General features: G+C 41.2%; 1 protein-coding gene across 2 annotated transcripts in view; it reads right to left on the minus strand.

The window, feature by feature from the left end:
• The window catches only part of SWAP70 (switching B cell complex subunit SWAP70), a 75,252-nt gene that overhangs the window by 2,510 nt on the left and 59,956 nt on the right, over window positions 1–12,786 (minus strand). For both annotated transcript variants that reach the window (XM_072794109.1, XM_072794110.1), the window contains 3 exons: window positions 4,178–4,285; window positions 2,459–2,625; window positions 360–558 (listed from right to left, as the gene is read on the minus strand). In XM_072794109.1, coding sequence (XP_072650210.1) covers window positions 360–558; window positions 2,459–2,625; window positions 4,178–4,285 — 474 coding nt within the window. The remainder of the gene's footprint in view (window positions 1–359; window positions 559–2,458; window positions 2,626–4,177; window positions 4,286–12,786) is intronic.

Here is a 12,786-nt window from a genome sequence, read left to right on the forward strand (position 1 = left end):
GGGCTGCCTCCCGTAACTGCCGTTCTACCTGTAGTTCCTGCATCCTTAGAGTCTTCTCTATTGCTTAGCAGGTAATCCCCTTGTTGTGGGTAATCACTGCTTCTATTAAGCTTCCCGTGTTCAAATTACTGTGTGCCTCCTCACTGGACATCACCAGATCCACCTCACCACCTGCAAGAACTACTTCTTACAGCTAAGCAAAATTCTCACTGTAGCCTCTTAAAATAAGCAAATATTATTTCTCAAGGTTTCAGTTTTTACTTTAATTCCCGTTAGTTAACATAGAGTGTTATATTTAGAGGTCTAAATGTTTGGTTTTACCACTTTACATGCACATTTGCAGGGATGAGGTTAATTACCTCATACTGCTCAAGTGCCTGTTTCCGCTCGAGCTCGAGTTGCTCCAGCTGTTCCATGGCTTCCTGAAGGGCCTGTTCTTTCATGACACGCTGATTCTCCAACTCCTGCTTCTCTGCCTCGGTTGTCTGAATGGCCTGCTGCTGCTCCAAGTGCCACTTTTCTAGTTCAGCCCTCTTGGAAGATTCTTCCTCTAGCAACCTGTAACACAGAGAGTCAGGATCAAACCTGCCTGGGCTCCCACACCCACCCTAGCAGGTGATAGAGCCACTGAGAGGAGCACACAGACCTCAGGTCATCTAATCCACCTCCCTCATTTTACAAGGAAGAAACTAGGAGCCACAGAGGCCCATATTCACAAAGTTGGTAAGGTAACCCATGTATCCTGCCCTGCTCCTGTTTCACCCTTTTTTTGAAAACAAAAGTAACATTTATGAAAGGTTTAATGTGCCACAAACTGGGCCAAGAGCTAAGTGTATTTTCCCAATCCTCACAATAAACTTAAGTGCTATCAATATGCACAGGTCAACGATGAAGAAAGTGAAGTGACCTGTATCAAGTCATTCACCTGGCAGGTAAGAGGGCCAAGTTTTGAAATTTGCCTGGTTGCTAGAGCATTAAAACACTTTTCATCTAATACAAACCTATTATCAAGGACAAAGCTAACAAACTAATAGAAGGTGAAGGAAGAAGGAGCCAACAAAAGGCAGAATAAAACAGATACCACTTACTGAACAATCACTACATGTCAGAACCATAACTTCATGATTGCTAACCCCCCATCAATCTGCAAGGTATTATCATCCCTCCAGATGAAGCAATAAAAAATCAGGGTGTTTAAAAGTATGTTGCTCAGGTAGTAGTGGATTTTAACCAAGGTCTGTGTGACTCCAAAATGTTATCTTTGAATAACTGGCTATCTAAGAATATCCAATTACGGAGACATTTAAATATACTAACGTATAATCCAAACCTGTACCCAAAGTACAGACAGTGTAGTTAGATGCCAGCCCAGCACGGGGCACACCTCCAGTGGCCTGACCATCAGCATGCTCTTTCAAAGCCAGTGACTGAAGGAATAAAGTAATAGTCCAGACAGCCTCCTGTCACCACTCCCAGCAGGCCCTCTATGATACCCTGCGGGCTGGTTATCCTGAGGGATGGGCCACCCACTGCTTCACAAATTTGGTGAGTTTATTTACAGGCAGCCTCATCCCTAGGAAGTTCTTCCTCAACTAGAAGGAGCTCTCCCACCCACTACCCCTAGTACTACACAAGACCATTCACTCCCTCCCCCTATGTCTCCTGGAGTGTGAGATCCACAACTGAACACAAGACTGCAAATGTGGTATGACCAATGTTTACCTACTCAGTGTACATGTAGTATGCACCTTCTGTGTGCTTTTCTAGGGACTGAATGAGACTAGAAAGGCCTGTTGTTTCTTCATCCTAGTGGTAAGAGTATGGAGGGGAAATGGACATTTGGAGGTATTCAGGCTACCCAGTGTGAATCCCCTTCATGTGTCCAAGGAATCTACCACAGTAGGAGTCTTGGTGGGAAGCAGGGCCCATCTCCCACTACATAAGCCACAGACCCCCGCCCTCCTGCCCTTTGGCAGCCAGGGCTCAGTGGAAGCCTGAGCTGGGCTTGGCTAAGCAGATGCCCTTCCTGGCACTCTGACACTGAAGCAACTGACACACAGGAGCAGAGACAATGGAGACTTTATCTTGCTGCTGGTGGCAACATCCAGTGTTGAGTGACAGCAGAGGCAATGGTGACATCAGCAGCATCCTCAATGATCTCTCCCCCATGGATGGGTTTGTGCTGTGGTTGGGCTGCTCAGCCTCCTTTGGTTAAGCCAGTATTCAGGTCTGGCCACCTGTCTGCTCTAAAATAGATAGAAGGCCTGTCCAGAGCCCCAGAAGCAAGGCTCTATCAGGGCCCGAGAATGAGAACAAACAAGTTGGCCAGCCAAGCCTCCAGGGTCTTTCCAATCTGGCAGACAGTCCCCCCTCTTCACCAGGACCTTAAGTCATTCCTAGAAATGTCGTTAGCCCAAGCAAAGTACTTAAAGGCACAGGATACAAACTGATGTGGCACCTGGCCTGAAGCTTCCTCACAGTCTCCTCATCTTGCCGGGCCTGTCTCTCATCCTCGAGAGCCTCCTGCAGCTTTAGGTACATGTCTTCCAGCTCCCGTACTCGCTGCAAATACTGTTCCAGTTCAGAGGACTTCTGGGCAACCTGTTCTTCCATCTGCTGTCTGATCTGATGGCATAAAAGGGTCACGTTAAACTCAGGTTGCTTTTACCCTCAGGGCAAGTCTCCCACTGCTCCACCATCATGAACGATGCCACTGCCCACAGTGCATTGGGGTGGGCAGGGCCCAGTCCTTCCCTCCCAGAATGGCAGGTGGAGGAAGGAAAGCACCAACTCAACACCAATACCAACACCACACCCAGAGTCTGGGGACACAAACTATGATTCCTCCCCAGTAGGGTTCCATCCCTTCCATGCCACACTTTAAGGTCAAGTCAAGAAAAAAAAAAAACTATTTCCCTGAATAATTTCTTTTTAAATTCTTTTCTATTATAATGCCACAACCTCTTTACCCACAATCTTCTCCAAAAGGAATGAATCTCTGCCTTAGAACAGTCAAAGGATTAAAATAAAGGGGAACGGGAAGACTGAGCAACAGCCAGGGTCCTCTCACTTCTGGCTGCTCAAGGCCCCTTTGCTCCGTCCCTGGGGCACATCCAGCCCTGGGGGGACTCAAGTACCTAAGTTAGTGCCCTAACAAGTATATGTGTTCTCCTTTCTGAATTAAACAGTTTTAAATCTCTGCCTTAAAAATTGAAAGACAAGGACATCTAAATGTAACAGCACAGTATGTGTCTGTAGTTTATAAAATTCTCACTGCTCACTTCATCCTCAGAAGAGTCATGAGATATCACATGACAAGGCCTCCAACTTAAAGAAGAAAAAAACTAATGCTCAAAAGCAGGTGCAGAGAGGAAAGAAACCCAAATCTTCTGGCTGTGAAAGCCGTGCTCCTTCACCCCACATCTGCCTGCCTGTGTAATTTTCTCTCATAACAGGAACACGTCTGTCTCAATGCGAAGCAACAAAAAGTTACTTAAAAAATGTCAAGAGCATCTACTTAATGGAGAGTGGGCTCAGTTCTCTTCCACACATTACAACTCTGTACACAGACCTGTGTTCCAATGAACTAGCTAATCACCTAAAGCAACCTGGCTCTTGGGTCTCTTGGGGGATGGGAACCTCTAAGATGAATCAGAGCTGCTAAGAGCAGCAGATCAGAATTCGTATGTTCTCATGATCTCAGAACCTCCCCACGAACTTTGCTCATTACAGAAGAGAAATACCATGCTTACTTTTTCCATAGCTATTTATTTTCCAAGCCAGGACTCTTTGAGAAGGAAAAGGGATGCTGTTAATAACTATATCCGGATAGCAAGGACTATCCTAGGCAAACCAAGATATATAGTCACCCTAACCACAGTATTTAGCCCCCACCCCATTCCATGAATTTCTCTTCTGGAGTCCTGAAAGCAAGGTTTATATCTTTTTATCTTTAGATCTTTGGCATGGTGCCGGGCACACAGAAGGTGCTCAATAAACCCATAATGAATAAAGAAACACAGAACTTCCCCATAGCTCACTGCATGTCAGAAGCATAGCCTAGCTGACACAAAGGCCTCACTCTGGCTTCCCAGGCCTTGGCCCCTCCCGCTTCACCCAGACTGGCTCTGTGAGCCAATGCAGCAGCATTCCAAGTTCCCAGCTGTGTGGTACTCACAAGCTTCTCTCGCTCCAACTCTGTGCTGAACCTGGCCTGTAGTTCCACTTGAGTCTGAAGGCGTTTCTTTTCTTCTTCTGCTGCACGAGATGCTGCTTCTTCCAGTTTCTACCCAATCAAAAACCCACCCATAGAAAAGCAGTAAATATTAGAGTGGAGGTGTGTTAGAAAGTGAAATGGGGGCACCTAAGGTGGCTTAGTCAGTTAAGCATCTGATTTTGGCTCAGGTCATGATTCCAGAGTCCTGGGATGGAGCCCTGCATCTGGGCTCCCCAATCAGTGGGGAGTCTGCTTCTCCCTCTGCCCCTCCCACTGCTCATGCTCTCTCTCTCTCTTTAATAAATAAAATCATGGGGGATCCCTGGGTGGCTCAGGGGTTTGGCACCTGCCTTCGGCCCAGGGCATGATCCTGGAATCCCAGGATCAAGTCCCACATCGGGTTCCCTGCACAGAGTCTGCTTCTCCCTCTGCCTGTGTCTCTGCCTCTCTCTCTCTCTGTCTGTCTCTCATGAATAAATAAATAAAATCTTAAAAATAAATAAACAAAATCTTTTAAAAAAATCTATATATGAAAAAAAGGAGAAAAATGGCCACACTTAAGCACATGGGAATAGCCAAACATTCTTAATGTTCAATCAAGATGGAAAAAAAGCTTTTAGATCCACTGGAATTCCATTCCAACAATTTTCCATTCAATATACAAAATAAATTAGGTAAATGAATGACTTTTTAAGTCTGAAGAACATCATGAAAAGAAAATTTTGTATAGTCATTGAGTTAAATTTAACTTGCAAATGTACTCATGAGGTTCAACATCTATTTCTTTTTTTTTTTTTTAAGATTTTATTTCTTTATTCATGAGAGACACAGAGAGAAACACAGAGGCAGAGACACAGGCAGAGGGAGAAGCAGGGCCCATGCAGGGAGCCTGACGTAGGACTTGATCCCATGTCTCCAGGATCACACCCTGGGCTGAAGGCGGCACTAAACCGCTGAGCCACCCAGGCTGCCCTCAACATCTATTTCTTGAGTTCTTTCTGTACGGTTTTATCATCTCACACATTATTCCTTAAAACTTAACAGAGCTTGACTTAACAAGGGTGGCAATGAGGAGCTCCATGGACCCATTCCCCTAGTGGAACATCCATAACTGGTGAAAATAATTTAAAAAACAAACAAACAAACAAACAAAAAAAACACCAAAACAATGATTTAAAGTCTCTGGAAATTATCTTAAGAGCATACAGCAAATTGAGACCATTTATCCAAGAAAATCTACTAAATCTTACTAAGAACAGTGAGTCTGTGGCATTTGAGCCATAGTGTGCCTTCTTCCTTTCCTCCCTACAATGTCAGTGAGAACAAAGTTCTACTCCTGGTAAAGAGGGAGCTCTTTCCTCAGCTCATAGTCTAGCTACAGTACCCCACCCCAGAAAGAGCAGCCACTAGTATTCTCATTCTTTCCAGCCCCATGTTGCAGAACCTCTATTCCAAGCAAAAGTGACTAAGAGGTCTGAGACTCTTTCTTCCACCCAGCCCCGCTGAACTCAGGGATGACAGGCGGAAATTACTAGGCACAATCAGCCCCTTGTCCCAATTACCTGTACAGAAGAAATTCCACACCAAAAGAGGCAAGCCTAGAAGACCAGAGGCTACCACCTCCCTCTGGTGACAGGCTCATAAAGCAGGAATACCATGCCAATAGAAAGAGACTATTTGTTTCTGCCACGAGCTCCAGAGCACTGGCACATCGGTTTGGCCAGACAGATAGGCAAGATCAGAAGTTCTCCCCAAAAGACATGACATAACTTTTTAAAAAGATTTTATTTATGGGATACCTGGGTGGCTTCAGCGGTTGAGCGTCTGCCTTTGGCTCAGGGCGTGATCCCCAAGTCCTAGGATCGAGTCCCACATAGGGCTTCCTGCGGGGAACCTGCTTCTCCCTCTGCCTATGTCTCTGCTTCTCTCTGTGTATCTTTCATGAATAAATAAATAAAATCTTTAAAAATATTTTTTTATTTATTTATTAGAGAGAGAGAGAGAGAGCATACAAGCAGGAGGGGGCGTGGGCAGGCAGAGGAAGAGGGAGAAGCAAGCTCCCTGCAGGGCTCAATCCCAGGACCTTGGGATCATGACCTAAGCCAAAGTCAGATGCTTAACTGACTGAGCCACCCAGGCGCCCCAGAAATGTTATTTAAAAGGTTATTTAAAACACAGGGTGAAGAAGTTCAAACTTAATGATACTCTTGAAAGCAACAGAAATTTTAAGGAATTAAGAGGTGGCTCATTGCTCCACAAGACCAACAAACTAAACCACAGATCAGCTAGAAGTTAGAAACTGAGACAGAAAAGAGCCCTCATGTAATAGGAACAAGTCTCAAAGACCACAAGTGGGCTTGAATTTAAGTAATATCAGACTCCGGAGCAATTTAGGTCCAGTGCCACTGTTGAAAACAATAGAACTCTAACAGCTGGATAGGATACCAAAAGAGGCAGACAGCTTAACAGAGATATCAGAGACAGAGACACACAAAGAGAACCGTGCTAACGTCCTGGTCATCCCAGGGTGCTTTGTGCGTGCCCAAGGCTGTGCCTGAAGAAGACAGTCAAGAGGCTTCACAGTGTGAAGAAAACAGACCTCACTGTAATAGCCCAGCCACTCACTAAACAAATGAACAAGCAAACAGCATGCCCTGAGGGGAGGGAGGAAATCCATACCCAGAGTTGCTACAATATATTGTCTAAAAAGTCCAGTTTTCCAAATGGAAAGATATTTCATGATCATGGATTGGAAGAATAAACACTGTTACAATGTTCCACCCAAGGCAATCTAATGTAATGTAATCCCTATCAAAAACCAACAGCATTTTTCACATAACTAGAACAAATAATCCTAAAATTTGTATGGAACCACAGAAGACCCTAAATAGCAAAAGCAATCTTGAAAAGGAAGAACAAGACTGGAGGTATCACAATCCCAGATTTCAAGATAGACTATATAAAGCAGTAATAATCAAACAGTATGGTACTGGCACAGACACACAGATTAATGGAAAAGAACAGAAAACCCAGAAATAAACCCACAATTATATGTTCAATTAATGTACAACAAAGGAAGCAGGAATGGGAAAAAGTCTCTTCAACAAGTGGTGCTGGGAAAACTGGACAGCTACATGCAAAAGAATGAAACTAGATCACTTTCTTACACCATACACAAAAATAAATTCAAAATGGATGAAAGCCCTAAATGTGAGACTTGAAACCATAAAAATCCTAGAAGAGAGCACAGGCAGTAATTTCTCTGACATCACTTCAGAGCATCATTCTTTTAGATAGGTCTCCTGAGGCAAAGAAAACAAAAGCAAAAATAAACTATTGGGACTATATCAAAATAAGTTTCTGTACAGCAAAGGAAACAATCCATAAAACTAAAAGGCAATCTACTGAATGGGATTAAATATTTGCAAATGATCTATTTGATAAGGGGTTAGTATCCAAAACACATTAAGAACTGATAAAACAAAACAAAAAAAAGAACTGATAAAACTGATAAACTCAATACTAAAAAATATAGTAATAATAATATAGTAATAATAATCAGTTTAAAATGGGCAGAAAGGGGTGCCTGGGTGGCTCTGTCAGTAAAGTGTCCAACTCTTGATCTCAGCCTGTGTCTTGATCTCAGAATCATGAGTTCAAGACCCGTGCTGGAGCCTACTTAAAAAAAAAGGCGGGGGGGGGGGGGGACAGAAAACATGGGCAGACATTTCTCCAAAGAAGACCTACAGTTGGGCAAGACACACGAAAAAGATGCTGAACATCACTCATCAATCAGGGAATGCAAATCAAAACCACAATAAGATGTCACCTCACACCTGTCAGAATTGCTAAAATCAAAAACAAGAAACAAGAGGCGTCAGCAAGGATGTGGAGAAAAAGAAAGCCTCATTCACTGTTGGTGAGAATGCAAACTGGTGCAGCCACTCTGGAAAAAGTGTGGAGATTCCTCAAAAAATTAAGCACAGAATTACCATATGATCCAGCAATCGCACTATGGGGTATTCCTCGAAAGAATACAAAAACATTAATTCAAAAAGATATATGCATCCCTATTTTTATTGCAGCATTATTTACAATACTAAGATATGGAAACAACCAAATGTCCATCAAAAGATGAATGGATAAAGAAAATGTGGTGTATATACACACACACACACGCGCAATAGAATAGAACTCAGCCACGAAAACGAATGAAATCTTTACCATTTGCAACATGGATAGATCTAAAGGATCTACTACAATGGTAAAATTCAGAGAAAGACAAATACCATATGATTTCACTCATATGTGGAATTGAAAGAAACAAAACAAAGAAAAAAAGAAAGGAAAAAAAAACAGACCCTTAAATACGAGAACAAACTGGTGGTTACTAGACGGGAGAGCTGGGTAGGGGGAATGGGTGAAACAAGTAAAGGAGATTAACAATACACTTACTGTGATGAGCACTGAGTATTGTATGGAATTGCTGAGTCACTATAACGTATACTTGAAACTAATGTGACACTGTATACTAATTATACTGGAATTAAAAATATTTTTTTTAAAGATTGTATTTATTTATTCATGAGAGAGAGGCAGAGACACAGGCAGAGAGAGAAGCAGACTCCATGCAGGGAGCCTGATATGGGACTCAATCCCGGGACTCCAGGATCACGCACTGGGCTGAAGGCAGGTGTTAACCCGCCAAGCCACCCAGGGATCCCAAAAAAATAAATTTTAAAAATAAAAAAAATGTCCAGTTTTCAACAAAAAAAAATTATATGAGATGTACAAAAGAAATATGTGACACATATATAGGGAAAAAAAGCAGACAACTGATTGCCTTTGAAGGGGCCCTGATGGTGGATTTAGCAAACATTTCATAGAAGTTATATGTTCAAAGAACCAAAGGAAACCATGCTTAAGGAAGTAACAAAGTATAGAGATTATGAATAAAAATATATAAATTATATAAATTATAAAATATAAAAAGAACCAAATGGAAACTCTGGAGTTGACAAGCAAAATAACTAAAATAAAAAAATCACTAGAGGTTCTCACCTATGTATTTGGGCTGCAAGAATCAAAGATCAATAGGGAGAAATGCAATTTGAAGAACAAAGAGAAAAAGGAATGAAGAAAATGAACAGAGCCTCAGAGAAATGTGGGACACTGTTAAGTGTACCAACATCCACATAATGAGAATTTCACAAGAAGAGGAAAGAGAGAAAGGAATAGAAAAATGTTTAAATGGCTGAAAACTTTCCCAATTTGATGGAAAACATTAATATACACATCCAAGAGTTCAACAAACTCCAGGATAAACACAAAGAGACCCATACTCACACACATCATAATAATTAAACTACAGAAAGACAAAAAGAAACTCCTGAAAGTAGGGATCCCTGGGTGGCGCAGCGGTTTGGCGCCTGCCTTTGGCCCAGGGCGCGATCCTGGAGACCCGGGATCGAATCCCACATCGGGCTCCCGGTGCATGGAGCCTGCTTCTCCCTCGGCCTGTGTCTCTGCCTCTCTCTCTCTCTCTCTCTGTGACTATCATAAATAAAAATTGAAAAAAAATATTAAAAAAAAAAAAGAAACTCCTGAAAGCAATAGGAGAAGAATGATTCATCACACACAAGAAAACACCAATAAGGGGCAGCCCAGGTGGCTCAGCGGTTTGGTGCCACTTTCAGCTCAGGGCCTGATCCTGGAGACCTGGGATCAAGTCCCACGTTGGGCTCCCTGCATGGAGCCTGCTTCTCCCTCTGCCTCTCTCTCTCTCTCTGTCTCTCATGAATAAATAAATAAAATCTTAAAAAAAAAAAAGAAAGAAAGAAAAAGAAAACACCAATAAGATTGAGAGCTGACTTTTCTTAAATTTTTTTTTTAATTTTTTATTTATTTATGATAGGCACACAGTGAGAGAGAGAGAGGCAGAGACACAGGCAGAGGCAGAAGCAGGCTCCATGCACCGGGAGCCCGACGTGGGATTCGATCCCGGGTCTCCAGGATCGCGCCCTGGGCCAAAGGCAGGCGCTAAACCACTGCGCCACCCAGGGATCCCGAGAGCTGACTTTTCAACAGAAACATGTGACTAGTACTGAGCAAAGTACTGTAAATAGAAGTGAAATGTGATACTTCTGGGCTGGAGTACTTAATCAGCAAATCATTGAACACTTTTTTTTATTAAAGATTTTATTTATTTATTTGACAGAGAGAGAGAGAGAGCACAAGCAGGGGGAGTGGCAAGGCAGAGGAAAAGGGAGAAGCAGACACCCCACTGAGCAAAGAGCCCAATGTGGGACTCAATCTGACCCCAGGATCATGACCCAGGCCAAAGGTAGACAGCCAACCAACTGAGCCATCCAGGCACTCCACTGAACACTTTTTCCTCTGGTACAATGAATAGCAAGACTTGAAATAGTAGCTATTGCACCAGCTTGGATTTCATAATTATAGATGTATATACTCTGCTCCAGCAATCCCACTTCTAAAAATTTATTCCAGATACATTGAAATGTGTATAAAATGACACAGGTACAAAGTAATTCCCTGCAGCACTGCCTATTTAATCAAAGATTAAAACAACCCAAATGTCCATTGAGAGGGGACTGGCATTGTTTTCTTAATTTCTCTTTCTGATAGTCCATTAGTAGTGTATAGAAACAACAGATTTTTAAAAATATTTTTAATTTAATTTAATTAATTAATTTGAGAGAGAGAGAGCACACACAAGAAAGCACAAGCAGAAAAAGGGACAGAGGGAGAAGTTTAAGCAGACTCCTCACTGAGCAGGGAGCCCGATGTGGGATTATGACCTGAGGATCATGACCTGAGCTGAAGGCAGATGCTTGATTGACTGAACCACCTAGGCACCCCTAGAAACAACAGATTTTTGCATATTGATTTTTTATAACTTTACTGAATGTTTATATTAGTTCTAACAGTTTTTTTGACAGAGTTGACAGTTTTTTCTACATAAAACATCGTCATCTGCAAATAGTGACAATTTTATTTCTTACTTTTCAATTTGGATGTCTTTTTCTTGCCTAATTGCTCTGGCTAGGACTTCAAATACTATGTTGAATAAAGGTGCTGAGAGTAGGCATCTTTATCCTGATCTTAGAGAAAAAGCTTTCAGCTTTCCACCACTGAGTACAATGTTAGCTATAGGCTTTGCGTGGTATTTATTATGGCAACATAAATTCTCTCCATACTAAAGAAATCATGCAGTATTAGCAAACCAAGTTAAAAGAACCATATACCATGATCAAGTGGGATTTATTCTTTTGTATCATTCAAAATTTGAACCATATGATTATATTATCTATACAAAAGATTGTATTTTTTAAAAGAAACCAAAGTATAAACAAAAGTTATTTGGGAACAGAGGGGGATGAATAAGTAAAACACAGAGGATTTAGGGAAGTGAAAATAAGCCTGAATGATATTGTAATGGTAATACATGTCATTATACATTTGTCCAAACCTACAGAATGCAGAACACCAAAAATGAACCTTAAAGTAATCTATGGACTTTGGGTGCTATAGGTGTCAGTGTAGCTTCATCAACTTTAACAAATATATCACTCTGGAAGGGGAGGTTTATACCAAGAGAGACCATGCATCTGTTGACACTGGAGGTATATGGGAAATCTCCATTATCTTCCTTTTAATTTTGTCATGAACCTAAAAGTACTCTACAAAAATAGTCTTTTTTCAAAAAAGAATATTTGGGCAATCTCTTTAAAGAAATCTATTACTTTACAGAAACTACCATAATTTCTTGTTCCTTCTTCCAAGTGAGGCCAATCAAGTCTTACAAACCTCACAAATGTTATCAAATTCCAGGTGATTAAAATATTCATCCAAGCAGGTTTTTTCTAAATATGTTTCAATGAAAATTGATGAATTTTATTTTTTAACAAGAAAAATAAAATTAAAGATTATGAAGGGATCTATTATAATTCTCAACATTTACCATCAAGTTAGTTGCTTAAGTAATTCTTGTAAAACTAGGTAGTAGGAAAACTGTCTACTTTGGCCTAGGTCCTTGCCAACACTGGGCATACATTCACATAAAGCAGAACAGAACATGTACATGCTCATGGGAGGCAGAGTTTAAAAGAGTCCATATATAGTTTAAAAGGATGCCAGATGCCTAAGTCTCAAATGCATGATGCTAAGTCAACGAACCCAGTCTTGAAAACTTATATACCGTGCAATTCCATTTAAATGACAATTTGGAAAAGGCAAAAACATAGAAACAGAGAATAGATCAGTGATTTCTAGAGGTTAGGGATTAGTGGACAATCTGAGTATAGGGGACAGTGTGAGGAAATTCGTTGGGGCATGAGAATTTTCCTTCATTCTGTCTGTGCTGGTTACAAGAATCTAGACACATATAAAAACTCATGAAACGATATATAAACCATGAATCTTACTGTTTGTAAACTAGTAAAAAATTAAAAGGGACACCAGAATTTTGTAATATAAATATACATATATATATAAATATAACTTGGAAAAAAAATAAATAAATAAATATAACTTGGGTAGTAATTTCA

The sequence above is a fragment of the Canis lupus genome, chromosome 23 (genome assembly GCF_048164855.1).
Source record: "Canis lupus baileyi chromosome 23, mCanLup2.hap1, whole genome shotgun sequence".
Lineage (NCBI taxonomy): Eukaryota > Metazoa > Chordata > Mammalia > Carnivora > Canidae > Canis > Canis lupus.